Source organism: Diplotaxodon limnothrissa, linkage group LG15 (assembly GCF_057381915.1).
Source record: "Diplotaxodon limnothrissa isolate DT_005_m linkage group LG15, D_limnothrissa_male_GT1.1, whole genome shotgun sequence".
NCBI lineage: Eukaryota > Metazoa > Chordata > Actinopteri > Cichliformes > Cichlidae > Diplotaxodon > Diplotaxodon limnothrissa.
This window is the reverse complement of record NC_140610.1, coordinates 37,808,802-37,833,707: the sequence shown is the minus strand read 5'-3', so window position 1 is coordinate 37,833,707 and position 24,906 is coordinate 37,808,802. Positions and strand designations below refer to the sequence as shown.

Genomic DNA, 24,906 nt, shown 5'->3' with positions numbered 1-24,906 from the left:
TCCATTTAGCAAATTTTTTTGTCTTGTCTTGCAATAATCTGCTTAAACCCCCAGTGAGCTTATTATTGTCAAGGAAAAGTGCTTATAGCTGCGCAGAAAGGTAGGGTTTTAGAGAGATGCAAAATGTATTTTGCACGAGGAATTAATGGTGAAAAAAGGGGTTTTCCTTTGAGATGGATTCCTGCACATGATGTCTACTCTTTTATTTAAAGTTAGCATTATTATTCATCAGATTGATGCTTTTGCAAACTTTTATCTGCACATTTAAAAAAATAAAATAAGTGGGACAAATTGTTTTGATCTTAAACAAAAGTGTGGTGAAAGCGTTAGGTTAAGGAGCAGCTCTGGTGCTAATACGACTACAACTCTCCCCTGCATAATTCATGGGCTCTTGGGGAATTTGTGTCTCAGGAGAAGAACCTTCTTTTTTTGTTGCCTTTACCTGACTCCCTCTGCACTGTAGTCCCAGAAGGTGATAAAGAGGAAAAAACAAGAGGAGGGAGGGATACGTCAACATGGAGTGCCAGATTTTGAGCAACGTGAAAATATACAATAACCAAAGAACTAATCTGTGTGTCTGTAATATGAACCCTGTGGATTTTTTTTTAAAGTGAAACAGCGTCTTTGAGTGTGGGTAACCTTGGTTTCGAGTTCCCTCACCTGTTCTCACGCTGACCCACATTTCCTGTGGAGCCTGACTTTAACTAACCTTTCTCTTCCTCCTTCCCGTAGATGTGAAGAACCTGGAGAATTTTCACCTGGTCGAGAGCGTCCAGGAGCAGGTCAATGCAGCGCTGCTGGACTACGTCATGTGTAACTACCCGCAGCAAACGGACAAGTTTGGCCAGCTGCTCCTTCGGCTACCCGAGATACGAGCCATCAGCCTGCAAGCCGAAGAATACCTTTACTACAAACACCTGAACGGCGACGTGCCCTGCAACAACCTGCTTATTGAAATGCTGCACGCCAAAAGAGCTTAGGAAGCGACTTTCCGACCCGCAGTGCAGCTGTGCAGTTTTGCAGCAGTCCAGAAACTCCAAATAATGCTTTCACCAAAACCAAACCTCCAGCTCACACTTGACTATGTGGTGACCTAGAGGATGGGGAGCAGTTTTATCGAGCTCTTTTTTGTGTGTGTGTGTGGTTCAAGTTACAACTTGAAGTGGACGAACACGTGCACAGAGACTCATAACGTGCACAGACAAACAGCATTTGGATCCCTTTATTGTAGAAAGAAAAAAAAACACAATAAAAACTCTAAAAAGGAGTCACTTTTCCTCAACCACAGACAGAAAAAGACGATGCTGAAAGGAAGAAAGATAAAAAAGACAACCACTTGAAGCAGAATCTGCATTTGACTGTACAAGATGATTTCTGATCATCTGCACAAGCAAGACTATCAGACTGTCAGACTGCAACTTTAAGAATTCAAGAGCCCACAAATGTTTTAGTGCTGGTAATGCCATTGAGAGGCTTTCTGTGCTGACAAAAAGGGGAAGCTGAATAACACTGCCCATCTTTAAAAGAGCTTTGTGACTACAGCGGTGGCTTGTTTTGGTCAATGATTCTCTTGTGCGCTCTATCAATAAAACTGGCTTTTAGTTGTTGTTTGGTACTGTAAGGGCAAAATGACAAGCTGTCAACCAGGCAAGAGACTCTCAGCTACCATCACGTCTGTTTTTTGTTGTTTTGTTTTTTTTAACTCACAAAAAAAACGAGTGGCAGCTCGACCGAACTGAAAGGGGAGAACTGAAAGTTGAAAAATAAAATTCTAATTTGTTAGCGAACAAAATGCTAAATGGGTGAATAAGAAGAAGACGTCTTTTTTTCTCTTGTAATTGAAGTCATTTGCTCCTCATGGTCGCCATGCAGTTCTCCTTTCTTATTCCATCTCTCCATGTTATGTTAGACTATGTACCTCAGAAAGACCAGTGTTAAATAAATTCAATTAACTAATGTCAGCTTAAATTGTATTTATAGCCCTGTTTCCCGCAAAAAAACAAACAAACAAGCAAACAAAAAAAACCCTGTCCTTTTTAATATTTCACTAAAACTGGAACAAAACAAAATGTGGTTCTGGAGACGGAGAAGGAACGATCCTGCCTTTGTCCGAAAAGACCAAAGCCTGCTGCAGAACAGATGAAGGAAATGACAAATACCTTAATAATCAGTATTATAAGAGAAAAAAACATTGTGATGTCACAGTTATGTGAGTCTTGCCTTATTTCATTACCATGCTAGCTAACCGTGCAGATGTGAATGAAAATATGTACAAATATATAAATATATATATATATAAATATATATATATAAAAAGTATTAATGTTGTAAAAATAAAAAAAAGAATAATTCAGCAGTTGTTTACATTCATGTGGTCAAATGGGAGAGAACTGTGATGAAGCATAAATTGCAAAGCAATGATTTCCTAAAAAAAAAAAAAAAAAAAAGAAAGAAAAAAAGAAAATAATGAGAAAAAAAGATCCTTCTGGTTTGCTTTCTTTGGTGTGTGTATAGTGTTTTATTTTTTTATTTGTTTTGAGCAGTACTTAAATTATGTCGTGAGACACTAAAATCAAGGAGGAATCACACTTAAAATATTAATTTCTGTGTCTGCTGGCATTCAAACATTTGTTTTATTTGGGGGGGTTTTTTAAGCATTGATGTCTGTGTAAGACTTCCTTTTCGCTTCCGACCTTTTTATTTGTAAAAGCCTTTTGCTTTTTTCTGTTTGTTTTTTATTTACAGTGCTTTGACATTTTTGATGTATAGTATGTCACTGGTTACGCTTAATAATGAAGATAATTTATTGCGTCGCTATATTTCCATCTATGTGTTACATGACGTAAGGTGTCCACGCCGAAATAAATTTGTTTACTGTAGCATGTTCTTGTTTCGTTTCCATAAGTAGTTCGACAATGCAGGTCTGGAGCAAAAATAACAGGCTTTCCAATAAAAAAGAGAAAAAGAAAAGAAGAAAAAAAGAAAAATAAGACAAAAGAAAGAAAGAAAAATCACAAGTTTTCAGTCTTTTAAATGTTCATGCAAGTCTGTACATTGAAACAAGTATTGTGTTTAAGTGAGTAGGTGTGAAAGACGTCTGTGCCACGTTAGTTTTACTTATTCACATCCTGCATCATTGTTCTGTCCAGTTTGCTCTTATACCAAAGACTGCATCTTTCCCCTGTGAGCTGTGACTTCTATTATTGTGTCCCAAGTTAAGAAAAGCAGCTTTAAAAAAACAACAAAAAAAAAAAAACACAGCAGCCTAAATTATTCTCTTGCCAAGTTTCCCCATATGTATAGTAGTTGTTTATCACAATTTCCCTCCCACATCAACCTGTGGTGTGTGTGTTTTTTATCTTTAAAGCATTTTGTTAATAAGTCATCGAATGAGCTAAAGTCTTTCAGCGGCATGTTTAATGTACAGAAAAGTCATTAAGTTATTTCTGAATCCGATCATTACTTTTGTGTTCTGGTCACACAATCTTACCTCTCATTCACGTTCTCAAAGTCAGTGTTTAGGTTCTGCAGGTGCCTTGGACTTCACGTACAGTTAGGTCCATAATTTGTTGGACAAAGGTGCAATTTTTGTAATTTCTGTACACAACAGTATAGATTTTAAATCAAACAATCGAGGACTGATTAAAGTGCAGACTTTCATCTTTAATTCAAGGAGTTTAACAAAAGTTTTGCATTAACTGATTATGACTTATGGCCATTTTTATACAAAGAACCCCATTTTCAGAGGCTCAAAATTATTTGAACAAGCTAACAGTTCAAATGCAAGGATTGTTTTTAATATGTGGATGAAAATCTTTTGCAGTGAACGAATGCTTGAAGTCTTGAACCAATGGACTTCCTTCCACCTACGAGATGCTCTGAAGGCCTTTTACTCCATCGACCTTCAGTTTTGTGGCATTATTCTGAATCGAAACAAAGACTAAAGCCCAAATTCATCCTGCTACTTCTGCCACATCCTGCTCAGCAGTCACATCATCAATAAACGCTATGGACCCAGTTTCACTGCCACCCATACATAACCATGCCATAACAACAGATAGCATGAGCTGTTTCTCGCCTTCTCCATACTTATCTCTTCCCATCATTCTGGTACAAGCAAAACTTGGTTTCATCTCTTTAAATATTTTTTACAGTGTGCAGGTCTTTAAGATGTTTTCTGAAAGAGTCTCATCCGGCCTTCTCATTCCTGACTGTAACCAGTGGTTTGCACCTTGTTGTAAACCCTCCGTGTTTCCATTCGTTCTGGGGTCTCTTGATAATACAAGTATTCATGACTTTTTTAGATGAAAAGTTATTTTTATTATTTAATGTGGAAAAAAATTCTGTCATTAACCAAGTTAGTTGTCTTCTTTGGTCTTTCAGGCCTTTTGCTGTCACTGAGTGGGTCAGTGCATTCACTCTTTTTAAGAATGAACCAGACTGTTGATTTGAACACTGCTAAAGTTGTTGCTATCTCTCACTGCACTGAAACAAATTCTAATGAAAAGCTATAAAACACAAATTCAACACACTTAAACTTTAGATATTATGTCTGGTTCATTTGCCATAAAATAACAAAGGAACAGGCGTCACCTCTCTGTGTAGCTGTGTGTCAGTCATTAAAGCTTGAGCCTCTGTAAATAGGAGACTATTAAAAATAGTTGTAATTCTTAAACAGTAAATGCAAATCTTTTGTTAAAGACCTTGAATTAAAGCTGAAAGCATGCACTTCAGTCACATCTTTATCCTGCGATTTAAAATCCACAATAAACCTACGGACCTAATTGTAACATACAGTGAAATCCACAACTCATGTAGGCAACACAAGCCACTAATGTGGCAATGCATAAGTCCTGCTTTTTACTGCATGTTTGTTGTATCATCACTGCAGTCCTGCTCCAACACCTAAGACAATTATGTTTGAAGATATTCAAATAAATGGTCTGAGGAAGTGTTTCTGGTAGCTTGCCAGTGAGAAGTTATCATAAATGGTGTAAATCCCACCTGTTTGCTTCACAACACATTTTTGTAGAACACGTAGTGATTGTGAAACAGACTTGTACACAAGATTCAAACAACAACTACTTTTGTGTGTTATATGCTCATGTGCACTGTCAACAGATGGAGACAAAAAAATCTAAATGCTATTTCCTTTCTGCTTTGGCTTTTTTCACCCTTTTGCTGACATTTTGAACACTTCCATCACTTCCAGGTCCTGGAGTTTCTCTCAATGGGGCTAACTGAGTTTTTTCTCATATCTCAATAAATAATTCTTATGCTTATAACACCAGGTTCTCACTCCCTCTGCACACTAATGCTGCCCACTTCCACTTCATTTGTTATTTCAGGGAAATTATGTGTATGATTGCAACGTGAGTACCTGTAGCAATGAGAAATAATTACATTGTTTTCCTGGAGAAAAAAGACAAACATATTTAAAATCATTATGTACACATCATTAATTGTTCAGTTTAGATCATAACCGTACATATATACATGAGGCGATATGTTATTATCCAAGGCATCGTAAAGGAAGTACAAATCAAGGACAATTTGGGGGGGGGGCAGATAAATGTCAAATAAGAAGTACAGAAACACCAAAAACATCATGACAGATCAGTCTATGTGGACAAGATCGTAGCTTTTCTGAGGTGTAGGGCTGCGAGGGAAACAGGAAGCTGAAAACTCGAGGTCCATGGGAACATGAAGACTGCAGCCAGGTGGCAAGGCATTCACTTCTGAAGCAGGCAGCTCCTAAATGAAGGAGAGGGATGGGTAAGTGGGAAATTTCAAGTAACTTTAGGGAAGCACTACTTATCTATACTGTAACAATGCAACACAAATGGTAACTCTCGTTTCATGCTGGGAGGAGGATGAAGTACAGTATCTAGTGCTTTGTCACTGAAGTCAGTAAAAAATGGTGGAAGAGCCCCACTATTAAATTACTGTTGTTACAACATTTGCAACAATTTTTAACAATATTACGAACGGATGCAATCGCCAATCATTTCTAACTATTGTGTGCAGTAAAACGTTTTAAAATGAAACCCTTTAGTGAGTGACTGAAAGAACGTTAATTAAGGTCTACAGTTGAGGTCTCAAAGTCAAATACAGAGTTTTATATCAGAAGCGATTAAACTGTAAAAAGCTGTCCTGCTCAACAGCCTTCAGCAGCACAATATTCACATTAAAGCATGATTTTACTGTTACAATGTGAATCTAGACAAGAGGTTGATAAATGATCTAAAGAGCTGTACTTTGGCAGCAAGTGTAATTTTGTGCAAATACTCATCCTTTTTATATTTGCCTTTAACTCTCCACACGACATGATCTGCCACGAGTTTGATCCACCTTACAGTTCTCTCTGCCTTCTAGCCAACCTTTCTCTCTCCCCATCCCTCTCTTAGGTTCATTAATCTCTTCTCATGTTTTCTTAAAGACACATACATAATTTCTAAACTGAAGAAGAAGAAGTTGTTGAACAGTCACTAGTCCTTTTCTACATTTTTAGAAAATAAAAAATTCAGCAACAAAGCCAAGAGGTTTCTTAAGAGCCTTTTGTAAATACCAAACTTTTAACAGGCTATTAGTTTTCATTTCTTCCTACGATGCAACTGATACGAGGGATCATTTAATTGCTGAGGCAGTAAAGATAATACGGTCTGTGTTCACACGCAGCATTAAGGATGCTGGTCACAGATGAGCAAGCGGCCAGCTCGATTCCCCTCACACAGCATTGCAATCCTCACTTGGAGCTTGGCTTTCAGTGCTTGGCCTCCTGTCTGTAAACGTGTTAAACCTGCTTTCACTCGCCCTGAATTTGTATAAATAATGTATATACATTTATCCACAGACTCTAACAAGTGCAGCCTCAGGTGAAAATACTCAGAAATGCATGCTATGTGCATCCCCAAAGGTGGACATCAGCTCCAAACCAACCAACTCAAAAGATAACCACACAGAGAGCAAGGAAAAAAAATACAAATGAATAACTTGCCAAAAGCAACACACACATACAGTTTTTTTTTTTTTTTTTGTTAAATCTCTCTCACACACAGTGCTGTCAGTTTCTAAACAAGTTTTCCTTTCCGTCACACAAACAGCCCCAAGTTGTGTCTGCTAGTGTTATGTGAAGCTTTTAAACTCTGGAACCACATCACTCGAATTTACCGAGATGCGCTTGTATGTTTCCCTGTATTGTCAAGCACAGTCAAACAGAAAGAGATTGAGGGCACGAGGAGAGAAAAAAAAGAAAGAAATAAAGAAAGAGAGAAAGAAAGCTATTGGATGGGTTCCAAGATTGCAAGAAAATGAGCAACTGAATGCTGGAATAAGCAAATTTGATATTCAGTCCAGTTTCAGGCAGGCCCGGAGGCTCGACAGGCCGGAGACAAGCACAACTACTAAATAAAATTAATCAGTGAGTTTACGAGAGAGCTGAACTTTTACTGTTTGTTCGGTCTTAATTATTTGTCTTTATTAAAAACAAATAATGACAGCTGTGAGTTTGAATGAAATATCTACAGCCACATGTACCGACTCAGTCATTGTATATCATTAGACCAAAAGTAGGCAGCAGTTTACCCTCTTATCAGAAACTTTGCATTTTACTACTGGAGCAACTGGGGGGAAAAAGCCCCCTTCCAGACCCTCGGCTTCTTCCCCCAATTTACTCCCTGTAAAGTAGTTCTGGCAGTAACAATACATCAAAGGGAAATAAAAATCAACTTACTTTGACCATTGAAAAAGACTTTTTGGCACATTTGTACCATCTTAAATTCTGAGTACAACGTTGTGTGACGTTAACCTTTTTAACCTTTCCCTTTTATCCAACCAGGGTTGCCTGATTATCGGTGCAAAAGCAGAGCACAAAGACATTTTAAGTTTAAAATGAACCAAAGAGCAAAAGAAAAACCCTCCCCAAAAAAGGTCATGAAAGCCGATATTAGCTTTTTATATATTCACCTCATATAAGAAGAAAGGGAGTTCTTACATGTTAAAGACTGTTCAAAAAGTTAAGGGGAAAGGTTTTATTGATCACTTATATTTATTCATATGCTTCAACACTAAAACATAAAAAACAAAGAGGATAAAAAAGGAAACAACTCTTTAGAGAGGCAATTAGCCTACGTTGCAATCACTTACGCCAAACAGCGACTGGAGGAGCCATTGTTTGGCGGCCTGATGGACAAACTTTAAAAATGTAAAGATCAAATTAATAGGCAAGTACTGTTAAAGGGAACACTCACAATTATTATGCAAAAGCCTCACTGTGGCATGCAAAACAAATACACTAAGGTTTGGAGATGGAATGGTTCGAAGGCCGCTGCCGTTTCATTTCAAAGCATGCATTATACATCATTGTGCATAAAGAGGAAGCCTACAGCATTATGATGTTTTTTCCACGATGATTATCCTTTATTAGTCATTAAAAAGAGATCAGGAGAGAGAGAGGAAAAAAATACAACTTTTAAGCACCTGAACCTCGCTGCCAGCATTCCATTAATTGCCTGCACAATGGGGAGAGCCTTTGGAGATTTTTCAATTTCAAAAAATGAGGAGCATGCATTCAGTCGTGCTCATGTTATACCGGCACTTAAATCCTACAGAGCTCACATAAAAAAGGACTCAAGGTTGCATCCGATTGAAAGCCTCCAACTACAGCCACTTTAGAAATCCATTTAGCAAGCGGGGGGTTAGAACATCTAATTCAAACAGAGTCGCCCTGTTAAAACAGTTGCACCAATGTCTTTTAAAAACACACACACACTTTCAGGCACACACTTTTCTCCTGTGTTTGCTTGGCTCCATTGTAAGCAAGATGAACCTGGCACACAGAGAGATGGCAAGACACAAAGAATTAATCATGCCAGACCTCAGCCAAGTGGCGAAGGTGAATGCTGGTGAAAAACTACATGTGGAATCTTGACCTTTGCGTGAACATTATCAAAAAGAGTCCTCTATGGGAGCTACAAAAGAGGTATGTGGCATCTGTAATGACATGACAACCTGAATATCACAACACTGTTCCTCTTCTGCAGAGTTCTGGGTAAAGCGACTGTTTTCCTATGAAAAATCCAGACAAATATGTATGTTTTTGCTATGACCTCCTAGCATTTCTTAGTGAGACAGACTAAAAATGATTAAAATAATAATAATAACAACAAATAAAAACTGAAATAAAAAAAATAAAAAAAACTGAAAAAGGAGCGAGAAGAAAATTGTACTTGCTGTACATAGATGTTTTTTTTAACCTGTCTGATAATTTTGCACAGTGGATTCTTGGGTGATTGTAATTTACATTTTTACTTTGAACACCCCTCGGATAGTTGTGGTCCCTACAATATGCCTGGAAACATGCTGACATGTCACAGCTGAGTCAGTGTGACGTGTGCAGTAGCCTTTGCTCTGACTGTAAAACTATAAATCTGTGTGTGGCTTACACGTTGCAGTTTGGCTATCCATGTTCAAGCAACAATCCCCATCTGTCCCTCAGTCTACAGTCTGTCTCTGCACTCCCAGTTCTGGTGCAGCTGTTTTCTGACTGGTGGTTACGCAGTTTTATTATATTTCAACATTTCTTCTACCCGCTGCTGTTTTCTGATGGTCTTCTGGTAATTGTGACTGCGTCATGATTGTGGTTGCCACCTAACATATCATACTGTATGCTGCATCTAACAACAGAGCTTTCGAAATGCTAGTCAATTTTCCAAACAAAGATAATAAATTTCTGTGGCATAATACGCCAATTTCTAAGGTAGTAAACAAAAGTAAGGCTGCTTACAATTACCAATGACTGGACTGTGTCAGAGAAAAAAATCAAGGTTAAAAAATTGTCTGCATGAGTGCTGAAAAAAAGCATGCGTCTGGTAAATTAAAAAATGTTCATCATAGCCTGAGATCCCGCTCTAATGGCCAGGAACGTTCCTCTACGTGGAAGTAGGCTCAGTTTATAACAGAGGATTATAAATCTAGCACAAAGGTAAGGAAATATGTTTTTGGTTTTTGTTCTAACAATGGTTCTTGGCAATAGATTTTATACTGCTTATTTTCCTGTGGGTTAGCAGCAGAGTTGAGTATGTGGGTTGTGCCCATAAAAAGTTGCCAAATTTTCTCTGCCAATGCCAAATAGCTTATTCTGCTACTGACTCGTGTTTTGTTTACTGGGTTGAATGACTGAAGTCTGAAGAAATAAGACATATTGGCAATGTAACAATTTATTCATTCAGCAAACAGGAGCTTGTGAAAATAGCATGTGGAAGAACCATACACAGCCACAACAGCCCAGCACCTCGTCCTCACATGCTGATCACCAGCTCTCTGTGCTTTGAGAGGCTTCAGTGGTGACAAGCCTTGTTTTATCAGTGAGGGAGATGCCAAATGATTGATTGAGTGGCCACTCTATTCATAGGTTTGTTCTGGGGCCCTCGTTTATTAGCACAACAATGACAAAGGACAGAGGGGAGAAAAAAAAAATATACATATATACACACACACACAAAAGGCTAATCAGGAGGCGACATCGAAACAAAAGGGTAATGAGACACAGGTGAGGATAATCAAGACAATGAGACAAGCCAATGGAAGTAGAACTAGCACAATACCCATGAGACAATTAATTGCAAAAATAAAACAGGAAGTGATAAACAATAGCTATACAGAGAAACATAGACACATGAATAAACTCAACACAGGAGGCAAAGGAAACATGGAGGGGACAAATAAGCTCTAAGCACACACATTGTTAAGTCCCTCTGCAGGCCCTAATCTCTTTGCAGTGGCAGTGCAAGACTTTTCAGCTGTTGCTAATTGACCACACCTAGTCAGGTGTGGATAAAGGCAAACCTGAGGCAGGCTTTCATGGAGGCACACTAGTCTTTGTCTTAGTGGTACCAGCTATTTTAGCTAATTTGTTATAGAATTTAAAATAAAACCCTCTTCTCGTGTTAGTTTCCATATTTATGTTTCAGCTTTTGAGCCGGGTTGTAACACACAAAGTAACTGAAACAAGCAAGAGCTAAAGGAACAGAATAAAAAACAGAACGGCAGAATATAAAACCGACACTAAACAAGACAAAGTATCAAGAAACCATAAGAAACCAGGTAGTGCCTAATAAAAATGCTGGAACAGACCATCTACTCTTTAAAAACAGCAAAATGTATAAGAATGAAAGGTTCAAAATTCTTTGCTCATTTATTAATCTTCAAGTTGGGCAGGGTGGTGGTCACACATCCAAAGATGTGAGGGACATTTTAGTCCCTCAAGCCCAGCAATAGCCTTGAGCTGGGGACCATTGTCATATTTGCACAGACACTTTTTACAATGTAAACATGCACTATGCTTGAGATATAGTTTATTATAATCCCAGAGGATTTATTTCTGTGGACAGCAAAACAATGGACAAAAAAGCATTCTTCTTCCATCAAAACAACTTGAGAGTTCGGAGGCTTGGTGTAACACAAATGAAGAATGTGCACCATAACTCAAAAAGTACTGTTTATTTTAGCATACAGCACCAAAAATACAAGACTCTGCTTAAATTTATCATGTGTTTGTCTCTATCTCTACTAACATGTGTTTTCACAGACAGATTTAGCCCTTCTCTAGACATACAACTACAGGTCTGTTGGTGAAATCAATATCAAAACCCTTTAGAAGCCTGAATCAAGCAGAAAGAAACTTTTCTTTAAGCTTTCACTCCCTTCGTGCCTCTTTTCTTTCCTTCAGTGTCTCAGAGCACAACTGACAATTGCTGGCAGGCCTTCAGATGCAAACAGCTGCTCTCACATTGTCACTGTGATGGGAAACTGATTATTTAGTCTGCTATCCCTCTCTTGAGACAGCAGCAGTTTCTCTAAGCTACTAAGACTCTTAAGAGGTTCAGTCCTTTGCCAGAGGCAGCAGTAACACTGTAATGAAGCTCCTATGAAGCAACACCACAGCCTTAAAGATTACTAAGTAAAATTAGGAGTATAATCCCCATGGAAGATCTTTAGGGAACATCCCCTCAGCATCTGTTCGGCACTTGCTCAGTTTTATAAAGACCAGAAGTCAAGTTAATAGAGGAAAGGCTGCCTATCATCACCTAGAGTTCTAAGGCTGTCAAAAGTTGAGCTCAATCTATTACAATAAATCACTAATTTATCATTTCAGAAGTATTACATCGTTAATGACATAAGTATGTAGTTTTATAGATTCTGTGCTTTGTGGTTGATAGTGAGGATAGTGAAAAGTTTTGAGTGTAAAGTTTTTGCGTGGGCTGAAGCACTGTTGGATGTCATTACTATGCTAGGCACTGGACATCAAGGCAGCTGCTACCCTCATCACCAGACCACAGCCTACCCCAAACACCAGACCATGACCTAGCCCTACATAGCTGTGAATGCTGTGTTTCGTCTCCTTAGATTTCCAATCAAGTTACTGTATCAATTTGACAAAATTCCCAAAATAGCCTTCTAACTGTACTACACCACAAATAACACAGCATTCTATAGTGGTGAGTTGGTGTGTCCTTTTTTTGACAGTGTGCACAACACAGCTTTTCAAGGAAGAATACATGAGCAAAGCTAACAGACTGCCCAGCTATTTATTAAGTGTTTAACCACGGATAACAAGAAATAAAGGTGAGCAAACAGCTTATACCCTAGAAGTTGAACATTTACATGAAAGCATAATGAAATACATTTAAGACAACTTCTTGTATATTTGGGTGGGGTTTTTTTTTCATTGCATCTTAAATTTCGACTCTAATCATGGGTGTCTGTGGTTAATTTTAGTCACCACATGGCAGTCTGCACAACTGTCGAGTAATATGCACCTCCTTATGTCACAAAGTCACTTTAAATCTTTAAAATCATTTTAAGCTATATAAGCCTTCCAACTCAGGATAATAGTGTCAGGACTGTGCATTTGTCATTCATGAACACCACATTACTACAAGCTATAAAATAAATGGACGAGACAAACCAAATTGGCTGGGTTAGACAATCACAGCAAAGGTGCCCTTGGGCAAAGCATTTAAAACCATTTATGTATTGAAGTCAAAATGATAGGGTGTGTATATGTATGAACTTTAACAAAACATGGTGGTATGGAAACTATGCCACAAATCCTGAGAAAGACACTTTTTTTCTGTAACAAATGATGGGTGAAAGAAATGAAGACAAAATAATTAAAATGTCTTCTTGAGATGTTGGACCATTGCATGCTGTCAAAACAGTTCCAGTGCATCTTGACATTTATTCTAAAAATCTCTGGAAGTATAGGCTTGATTTATGGAACACCATTTGTCCAAAAGATATTATCCCACTGTGTATTATGTTGGCGATTGTGGAAAGCACTGTTTATTCTTGTGTCTTCTGTCCTTTCACTCCCAACCAGTTATGACAGATGGCTGACTCTCCCTAAGCCTGATTCTGCCAGAAGTGTCTTCCTGTTTAAAAAGAGTTTTTCCTTCCCACTGTCGCTAAATGCTAGCTCATTGGGGATTGACTGATTATTGGGGTTTTCTCTCTATTACCATAGGGTTATACAATAGAAGGTGCCTTGAAGCAATTTGCTGTATTTTGGCACTACAGAAAGAGGAAAAAAGGTGATTTACATGACTTTGGACATGACTTGTTTGTTGGTGTCAGACAGGCTGGTATGCGTTTTTTGGAAACTACTGGGATTTTCCCACACAATCATTTCTACAGAGAGTGGTCTGAAAAAGAGAAAACATCCAGTGAGCAACAGTTCTCTGGTCAGCAGTAATTCAAATAACCACTCATTACAACCAGCTTATGCAGAAGAGCATCATTATGCCAAACCTCGAACCAGATGGGGTACAGCAGCAGAAGACTACACACAAGAGTCACTCCTATTAGCTAACAACAGGAAACTGGTTCACCAAAATCAGACAACAGAAGTTTTTTTTTAATTACGTGGTCTGATAAGTCAATGTCTGCTGTTATATTTGGATGCTAGGATCAGCATTTGGTATAAACAAAATGAAAGCATGGATTCCTCTTGCCTTATATCAATGGCTGACGCTGGTGGTGATGGTTTGGGGGATATTTGCTTAGGTTTTTAACTGAGCATCATTTAAATGCCACAGCCTGAGTATTGTTGCTGACCATGTCCACCTCCATCCCTTTATAACCATAGCATGCATATTTTCTCATGGCTGCTTCAAGCAGGGTAACGCGCCATGCCACAAAGCGCAAACTGGTTTCTTGAGTATGCCAATGAGCTCACTATACTCAAATGGCCTCCACAGGCACTAGATCTCAATACAGCAGAGCAACTCTGAGATGTGGTGGGATCTGTAGCAATGTGTGACAGAAGTTTATTTTCGTTGAAGCTGTATAGGTGTTCAACTGAGGTGTAACTGCAAAGACCATGGAGTACGCTTTACATCATTTCCGATCATACAAATGCCCTCAATCACCTTACAGGTTTGTTTTTTTCCTCTAATTTGAATCTTTCTACATTTTCAGTATTACAAAAGATTATTTCTAACAAATGTATCTATATGTGTGTGTAAGTGGGCTTTCTGTCTTGTTTTATGGGAGTTCATCCTGGCTGACATTTTACAAGTGGGAGTGTCTCAGAGCTAGGGGTGCAACGATATTCGTATCGATATTGAACCGTTCGATACAGTGCTTTCGGTTCGGTACGCATATGTATCGAACAATACAACATTTGTAATTTATTTTATCAACTTTCCTTCTGACGATGCTGTCTGTGTTGAGCGCTCAGTGAATCTGCGTTCGACTACTCCGCCTAGGCTGCACTGTCGAGCGCAGATCCACTGAGCGCTCAACACAGACAGCATAGTCAGGAGGAAGAGCGCAGGGCAAGCTAGCGAGACAGAAGTTAAGCTCTCCTTGCAAGATGGACCTCCCCCACCCTCATTCAGATCTGGCGTTTGGAATTATTTTGGTTTTCATGTGACGTATGACCCTGAAGGTAAGCGAGTCATGGACTAAAGTAAAACAGTATGTTGGATGTGCCATGCAATGCTCAATTACATTGGTGTGAACTAGTGTGTTAGCGCAGTTAGCTCGTTAACGTGTTAGCTGTCTAGCCCCATGCACGGGGCGATCGGCGGTAGCTCATTAACGGAGATTTGCCGTGTTGTGGCGTTAAGGTCATTTCAACGAGATTAACCTGAAAGCACTAGTGGGAACACAACGAATATGACTGCACATTTACGCCGACATCATCCTAGTGCAAAGACAAAAACAACAAGCATGCTACTAACTTTAGCCGAGTCATTTAGACAGCTGTTAGCACATGATTCTCCTTATGCTGCTGAGAATATAGCCCAGAAGAAGCGGATAGTATAGCTTTTATTTTGGAAAGAGACATTTCTCTGTAATAAACTCTCTTTTCCAAAGATGAGTGATTCCTCAATCAGATACAGGGCTTGCAAACTCGCTAGCCCGACGTCCCGGAGCTAGCGATCTTTCCAGTCGGGCTACAAAAATCTCTCTGCCCTGCCCGTCGGGCTATTGTAGGAAAAATATATGTCAATGCTTTTGCATTCTTTCAGAAATGTAGCTGGGTAATTATGTCATTGGCATCGGTGAGCCACTGTCAATATGTGACATATTGAAATCGCGTTTGAATTTGCGCTTGTTTTTTTGCTTTCACTTTGCAATGACAGCACTGATCTGTGAGTGATGATAATTTGTGCACCAATTCCTCTGACATCGTCTTATTAATCGTTAGCTTACTATGCAAACATGACAAGTGAAATCTCCCGCAGCAAGCTTAAACATGTGAGAGGTTGATCGCGCAGAGAATCGCTGAGCTTATGTGAGTCCGTGTGTAAAAGTAGCAGGATATATATTTTAGTTCTGCTGAGCCAAATAAGACAGGTCGGGGTGAAGAAGTGACAGCCAAAGAAAAGCTTACCACAAAACGGAGAAGTTATGACAAATGAGACTATAAGGCAAAAAGAAAGTGCAGCTTTATGGTTTCATGGACAAAAGAATTTCTGTGGCTGCAATATGACGAGCTAAATAACCAGGGGTGCACATAAGTGGTCCGCAGGTGCGCATTCGCTGTCAAAATAAAAAACGCGCACAAGGGTTAGGGTTAAATTTAAAAACTGTACTTTTGAGTTAAAATATATATTTATAATTTTAATAAATGACAAATTAAAAAGGCATGAACATTTTTTTGTATCGAAAAAATATCGAACCGTGACACCAAAGTATCGAACCGAACCGAACCGTGAATTTTGTGTATCGTTGCACCCCTACTCAGAGCCTTATAGTGCATATCGAGCTGAGAGCCTAATATGAGGTGAGTATGTAAGTTGAGGTAAGGCTATGTGAAGCCCGAGGCTGTGAACACCAAACAGGGCAGCGGTAAGATCAATACTGGCTCTGCCACAGATGTACGAGAAAGGGGTGGTGGACAGCAGAGAGATGCTTCCTGATAGACCTGCATTGGTCAGTAATGCACATATGCTTTTATTCGGATATATGATTGTCATGTCTGACATCTACTTCTTGTAATGTTCAATAATCTTGAGGGGTAAAGTTAAATACAATGTTATCAAAGTGATTAGGTTTAAAGGAGACATGACTAATAACTTATTCTGTGTGCCACCACCCAATATGCCACTTTGTTACAAACAATATCACCTATTTCCCTTTGATTCTGAAAATACTGTTTAAAACTAAAACTTGAAAACCTAATTATAGATGTCGAAGATAACTGCAGCCAGCTGCAAAGTGCTTTTTAATGTCAACCGGTTATATTTCAAATTTTTTTTCCAACTTTTGGGTGCAGGACAGACACGCCCAGAGTAGGCAAATAAGAAACAGACATTCCCAACTGATAAAAATGTCAGTTGGAATTTGTAAAAACTTATAAATAATGGATGCTTCGAGTAGGCAGGGGAGCATCTTCAATGAGCCCAGAGTGCAGAGCATGCTTTCTCATCTCCACACCGAGGAGCCATCTTAATGACGGCGCCCGGAGACCTACCGGTCTCCATCAATCCCCCCACCCACCTACCCAATTTCCCTCAACCCACCCATGGCACCCCCCCATAAAGCCCATCTATGCTCCCGACCACAAGATACCGTGCAGAGGGGAACATGAGCTCTTAAATTAAACATTGACAGCAGCGGCCGCTGCCTGTTTTAGGCAAATCAGCAGAAAATGAAACAAACAGGGCACCTCAGGAAGATTCATGTGTGTGCAATTGAGACAATTTGGGGGTGTGGAGGAAGTCTCTTAAGTCTTGTGGAGAGAATAAAACGTAAATAATGTCACAACAGTGTGTTTGCTTAGTGAATATCTGCTTATTTGTGTTTTGTGGATTAAAGTAGACAGCTTAGGAATAAGGAGATAAAAGACAGAACTGGAAAATGTAAGTGGACTGTACTTATGAAGCCCTTTTTATACCTTAAAGGACAAAGCAATTTACAATTTACACATCAAGATGCAGACATGTATGTCATGCACATGCACTGAAGTCGAGTTCAGTGTCTTGCTCAAGGAGGAGCCAACCCTAGACAGGTATTTTGCTCAAGATAATGGCAATGAGCTTCATAACATCCTGCATCATCAGGTCTGGGGTTGAACCATGATGGTGGATGAGGTAGGAACCACTATACCCCTCTCGTGACCTGCATTCAGACATAAACAGGAAATTGCTTTCAGGAAGGAAGTCATATTTTTTACAGCTGTGCCCTGAGATGAGCACAACACTATATGAGAGCTGCATTTCTAATGTCTGTGGAAGACTTGCACTAGATATCGGAAATGAGCCACAGAGTATCAAACACACAAAAGCGACTACCAAGACAGAGTGAGACTAGTGTTTTTGTTCTGGATGAAAACTCCGGTCATTGTCTTTTCCTGCAACCATTTTCCTGTCCTTTCCTGCATTAGCCGCAGAAGAACTTTGGTCTCTTTGTTTTTGTTTTTGGATTTAGATCAAGGCACTGGATCCAGACAGGGCTTATGATCTGTCAGCATACATGGATTTATATGCCACTTACATCCTATGATTCCCATCGCATCTGCAACTTAAAGCAATAAGACTGGTAGGCTGGACATACACTGTAGGGCACCAGCTCCTACCACTGAAGCAAATTTACAATTCTAAATGAGCTCTCTAGTCTCTTTTCTTTGTTATTGATATTAATTAGCTGAGTTTATCAACACTACTGCTTAGAGATGAATAACCGAATAACTTGCAATTTTATATGCACACACACATCTTTGTGCGTGTGTGTGTGCTGATAGGTGGAAGCTGAGGATGGTGGGGCAAGCAGTTCAGAGTCCTAAAGGAAGTGATTTAATGTCCAAAAAGACATGCACTTGTTTTTGCTTTGTCTCTTTCCTGTTTTGTTCTGATAGGGACTTCCTTTCCCCAATGGGGGTGGATACTGTGTCATCCGTGCATCCATCCCATCGACCACTCACGGAAATGTCCGTGCTGCCATCCAATCCCAGGAAAGGAAAAAAAAATCCAATTTATCATAGTAACAAAATAGTTGTGTGGCACTTGTAAAAAGGAAAAAGATGAGAGACCATGAGGGAGAAGACGTTTATGTTTGTAACACTGTATGCACCAGTGTGTAAGTCTATTAGCAATATTCTGAATCTACACATTTGGGCTTGGGGAGTTAGAGTGCTTAACCCCAGCGATAGTAACATGAGGATGATCTCTTCCTGTCTGCCACAGTATTTCTATGACCAACTCCCTTCCTTCCCGCCTAAACTGAGATACAGCCACATGTGCCCAAACACGTGTAAGTGTTATCACAATTATGACACCCCTCCTAAAAAACAATCTACTCCCCTAGCCGTTGCTCAAACCTGAAACATGTTAATCTTGCTTCCCTAGTGTTTAAATGGCAAAAAGGTACAAGCTTTACAATTGCAATACTTTTTTCACATTAGTTATTTTTTCCTATAATTCTGAATATTTCATATTCCTTTTAATTGTTTTATTAAAAGTTTTCAAAAACAATGCCACAGAGAGAACTTGCTTCAAAGCGGGTAAGGAGGATAGCCACATGGTCTTGATAGTGAGAGGATCCAGTCCTGTGACCTTAAATTAATAGCACTCTCTAAACAATCAGGAGAACAAGTCGCCCCAAATACAAGTGAATCACAGATCAAAATATATAAAATACATCTCAAAGGTGTTGGAGTTTGCTTTGATGACATTTCTTATTGACTTTTATGTTTTTTTGATCGAGCAGCTGCTGAAGACTTTTTGGGATGACCATGAGCTATAGGGCTATTACATTAGAGATGAATAAGTTGGATTTCATATGGATTTCGTAAGCCTTTTCTAGGGTGTTTATATGTCTATTTCTCTGTGGCATTTCTAACAGTGACTAAAGCCACTAATGTCAAACTGCTTATCTGTTTTTCTCTCTGATGAGTGATTTAATGCTCAATATCACACACACACACACACACACACACACACACACACACACACACACACACACACACACACACACATACAGACACAGTCCCACCCATCATCCTCCTGGTTACTCATTCACCGTATCTACCAGCACACTTTTATGGTTTCAGTCACTGCCACACACCCATAGAGGGACATGTGCGCACACATTCACCTACAGATGGAGGAAACGGAGCTACGTGTCTGGTAAGGATATGAGGTGTAGTGATGGCACATTAACGATAGGACCCATGACAGCAGTACGCATCGGTCTTACTAAACAAAGCATGTGGCCAGATTTAATTCAATAAGGATTGTTTAAGTGAAACAATGGCTCCTGGCCCCACTGAGGGTAAGGAAAGGGTGAGAAAGGTGAGTTTGACAGTGGTGGCTGACCAGTGTTTTTTGTGTTTCAGGCTACGGATGATCCCGTGGGTTTGATGGGGTCGTGGATCAGACATATCACTGTGGCACAGCGACATCCGCTTCTTTTTTCAGGTAACTAACAAACAAGCTGACAATGACTGGGCTGAAAAAGGAAATACAGTCAGACATGCCCACCCATGGAACTGAAAACAATATTTAGAAGCAATATGAGTGATTATACAGGGATTAAATAGGGAAATGTAAAACATATGCACGCAAGTCTTTGCCTAAAAACAAAGGACTATACTATAAAAATATTTATGGGCATTAAAAAGTTCTATAATTTATATCATTCATTTGTCAGACTTTGTATAAACTACAACATTATAAGGTCTGATTAGCCCCGACTATCTGCTCAGAGTGTGGTAGTGTGAAAATAAATAAATAAATACATACTTTTTTTAATCTCGCTGTAAGCACCAAGTATTATGTGGGACAATATGATCACAGTACTTTTCCACACACCCACAGTCGATTCATGAAAACATGATACAACATTATTTTGAATGAACTGTTTGTTATTTTTGAAGTTTTTGAAACACCTATACCTACATTGTTGGTACCAGGAATAAGATTTTATGTTGGAATCGGTTTTAGCGACCACTAATGATTTGCAAATTAGATAAAATTATTACACACGCCGTTAAATATATGCCTCAAACGTGGATATAAATCGAATAAAGGGCAAAACTGCAGGATGTATATATGTTTTTCCACTACAGGTTTTACATTGCTCACAGTCCATTTGGTCTGTGCTAATGGAGTCTGTTCATGCAGAGCAGCAGGTCTTAATGAAAAACCTTTGGCCGGTGATCAGTGCTATTGATCAGCCTGAGCCCCAGCTTTAAGCAGGGCTAATTGATCAATCACTACATGTTGATTCAGATTAATGGAACATGACTGGCACCCCGTCCCCCTCCACCCCCCACACATGAAGAGCATAACTGCATGTGTGTTTTGCTGTGAGGTAAAGCTATTCAGCATGCATATGGTTATATGTATTCCAAAACACAATAAATATGATTGCTTCACTGAGGCAAGAAAGAGGAGATAATAAAATCATGACTGCTTAAGAATGTGTCCTGAGCTAAAAAAGATTCAAAGAAAATTTGAATCAAAAATGTTCCTAATAGTGTAATTTCTGATGGTTCTGCAACAAAACAAACACGTTTTTAGAGTAGATCCAAGACCTGACAGTTAAATAAGAGTGAAATGGAAGGTTTGTTTGTTTGTTTGTTACACTCATTCATAAAATAATGGTCATAATCTCTTCTGTACATAAACTATAGACATTTCTTTCTTTTCACATTGTTAGTTTCATCACATCAGCATTTTATTCATTTGGACATTTGTGAGACATTTTGTTATGATTAGCACATGAATTCCCAAGTTATAGCCAAAAACATGTTTTGGGGGCTAACAGTTACTTCTAACCAATTCATTCTTCAGTCTAAGTATGAGCTAAAATGAAACCACCTTTGTGAGAAAAGGACAGATATAAAGTCACAGTAACCTTGAACTTTGACAAACGGTTTGTCACGGTCATCAAGACATACAAGAATCTGACAAAAAAAACAATTAAATAAATGAATAAATCTCACAGGTATAAACATACTTAAAACAGTAAAACATAAATAGCCAGGTAAGCAGTATTTATTAATAATACACATATATAAAACATGTTTTGGTAACCCTGATACAGTATAACAGAAATTCTTCTTATAAGCGACAGGAATGTGTTTATGTCTGTCCGGAGAAATTGCTCCTGTTTGGTTTGATGGAGTGTCATTTCATTCATTTCTGCAGACATTTAGCATGGTTTGCATCACAAGCACATCATAACACAGCTTAAATGCTAGAGGCGTACAGATCGAGCAACCAGGAACATGGAATCCATAAATTTTCGGCGTTCTCAGCCCTGGCCAGTGACCCGCAGGTCACAGCCGAATAGTTGCACACACAGTCACAGCAACATGCTGACATGTTGTTGGCGTGGAAGGTCTTTGTGGTGAGTGAAGATACAAAGTTCGTCAAAGTAAACTACAAACCCCATCGTACACTTTAACCCCCATTAACCAGCTAAACATGGACATTTTAAAGAAGCTAGTAAAGGCATGAGCCTCAGTAAGAACAGTCAAAGGTTGAAAGCTGTTACAAGGAAAATTATGGAAGTGAGTGAAAAGAGAAAGGGGTGGATTTCCTGCCATGTGGTGAATTTATAAACAATTATGTAAGTAACTGTAATTTGTTCTATTACATAAATCTGTAAAATATGTAAGATCGACAACCTTTTTTCAGTTAATTATTACTTATTTCAAGGAGCAGAGCACTCTATTTTCACTTGTTTAAGGAAGATTATGTAAATTAAAAATTGTAAAGTTTAATATATGTTATTATTAATATTACAAAAATAATGTTTTGCATTGAAAGAAATTAAATTTTTGCTTATGTAGGCTGTTAATTACAGTTCTTAGAAAGAAAAGTGTCATAAATGCGTATTAGCAGGTCACGCAGCCAATGAAAGATAAATGCAATCACTATTAAATGCTACTGTTAAGAAATTTACATAAAGGCAATGTTTTTAAATGAAAAAGAATTAAGGATTAGATATCCACTGCAAAATCTCCATTACTACACACAACACTTTTTTTGTATTGTTAATGCTAAAGCTCAACTACAATGCCAGCAGGGCCCTGCCAGGAAGAACTAAAACAGGCCAAACAGGAAACCCTAACAACATCCCCAACACACACACACACACACACACACAGTTCAAAACCCTCCCAATGAACTGACAGGCTGGCTGACCAGTGGTGGCTCCACAGAGGATTAGTATTTGTATGTGTTTCTAGGGGTGGACTGGAGATTCCAGCTGGCCTGTCATGGGACTCCCCATCGCGTGTGAATGTTACTCAGAGGGAACTGTGGCTAACAGGTCCAACACTGAAACACTCAACAGGCTGAAAAGGTCACCTGGGGTGATCCCAGCTGGGCATAACCAGGAATACTGTTTTTCTGTTCTGTGTACTGGGCCAAAAGAAACCGTATATTAAAATGAGCACAGAGTAAATTTTGTAGCGAACATAGTACAAAATAAATTAATATGACTGAAATCTAATCTCAAAGCAGATGTTTACTGTTGAAGTTTTTCTATGAAAAGATGAATTTAGAAATATTTTTACTGTGGTCGGTTTTTGCTTTAATTTCAAATCATAGTAGGTTCACAGATTTTTGTGTCACTGAATCAAAAGAGTTAAGATAAAAATGTATATTAAAAAAGAATATATTTATTTGCAATTTAAAAGAATTGATTAATGAAGGGAAAAAGCATGTTCTAGTTTATACCCTGATTGTTCATTTATTTGGAATGAGAAGTGTTAAGATTTTCTCACAACACATGCATAAATGGTGCAATGAGGTGGCTTAAAGCTGGCTTAACGCAGTGCCTATGCTTTGATTCTTTCCTGGAACTCTTCCTGTATTTTTAGAGCCTGGGCTCACATATTTTACCCACTCAATAAGAGTGAGGTTTTGATAAAACAGAGCAGAAGTAAACTGAACAGACCTCTGAAGGGAGGAGAAGAATCCCATGACACAGAGAACGCTGCCTCTTGTTTTATAGGTACTTTTTACAGTTAGTGGATGGGCTTACAGTGATTCTGTTTAGTCACACTTCTAGATAAAGATCGTTACATATGTACACACAGAGCAACTTTATTTTTTATCATGTTATATATTTGATAAATATATAAACATGTCTGTCAAAGTGCACCAAATAAACATACTCAGAGAGACTTGAAATTCTTTTTGGCTAAAGAGAAACAGGACTATGTGGCTTGGATCAAGTTGCCCAGTGATGGTATTACTGTACACTAGTGGAGGTATCATTAATGCAATATGTATATAATGTATAGATTTCTGAGAAGCATATGCTGCTTTACACAGAATAAATGGTTTTCAGAGAAGATACTGCACCAGTCACAGTCTGCATGTATGCCAACAGCATGGCTGCGTATTTAAAGAGTATGGGTTCTTCTAATAATATGTTATATTCTATGATTTTTCAGGGATTCACAAATGATTATATTCATATTATAATTACATTTTATATGCATCCCAACCTTCTTTTTCCTCAAAGGAACTTTATTATACTTTTGTTCTAATAGGCCGACAACACCAATATGTTTAAAAAGTACACTTCCCAACACAGCAGCAAGGTGGAATACTATAACCTTGTACAAGAAGTTTAATTCCTAACAGAATAAATATAAAATCATTAAAACATCATCAAACAAAACACTTTCTAGAAAGTTTTCTTTGATAGTCCAACTTCAAGTCAAAACAAATCTCCAACTGCAACCACCAACCAGGACAGTCTTTGACTCTTTCCTGTGCCTGAACCAGATGATCAGTCTCAAGTCATTTAGTTAACCTTGACCAACTAACCAGACACACACACACAGTAAACAGCTCACATCCACCGGTCCTGACCGACACATTCTGTTTGAGACCCCACTTCCACACAATAACCTGTGGTGTGAACTTGACTGTGTACACTCAGGTATTAGGTTTCAGACTGGGCCTGGGTCCCAGAGGGCTCAAAAAGAAACAGACACTGTGATCTTGACAATGCGCAAAACTGCCATAAAGTCAAAGAGAGAGAAAGCGATAGAGAGGGGCATGGACCACCCAGTGGCTGTGAGGAAAAACAACACCGGCAAAGTCAGCTTTGGACAGTTTGAAAGTTGTTGTCTGATAGCAATTCAAACAGTGCAAGAAAAAAAGAAAGGACGGAGGGATTTTTAGGTAGTATTTACCCTAAAGACAATATACAGTCTGCCATCTTGTTTTAGATTCAAACTTGTAGTCAGACATTACTTTGTCAATTTTATTACTGTCTGTCTTAATTTTTGCAAACTACACATGAGGTTAAGTCATGACACAACTCAAAAACATCTTTTCACTTTTAAATATACACATATATATATACATATATATACACATATATACATATATATACATATATACATATATATACACATATATACAC

The 24,906-nt window shown here is 38.6% G+C and overlaps 2 protein-coding genes across 2 annotated transcripts in view; one reads left to right on the top strand and one right to left on the bottom strand.

Annotated features, from left to right (window-relative positions):
- Nucleotides 1–2,246, top strand: part of nr5a2 (nuclear receptor subfamily 5, group A, member 2) — a 69,321-nt gene extending 67,075 nt beyond the window's left edge. Inside the window, exon 7 of the mRNA XM_085372045.1 lies at nucleotides 733–2,246. Coding sequence (XP_085228171.1) covers nucleotides 733–980 — 248 coding nt within the window. The 3' untranslated portion in view covers nucleotides 981–2,246. The remainder of the gene's footprint in view (nucleotides 1–732) is intronic.
- A 3,370-nt stretch (nucleotides 2,247–5,616) lies between these two features.
- LOC146617943 (adhesion G protein-coupled receptor D2) overlaps nucleotides 5,617–24,906 on the bottom strand; it is a 96,575-nt gene continuing 77,285 nt past the window's right edge. Inside the window, exon 25 of the mRNA XM_085372288.1 lies at nucleotides 5,617–5,754. Within this exon, the coding sequence (XP_085228414.1) occupies nucleotides 5,617–5,754 (138 nt within the window). The remainder of the gene's footprint in view (nucleotides 5,755–24,906) is intronic.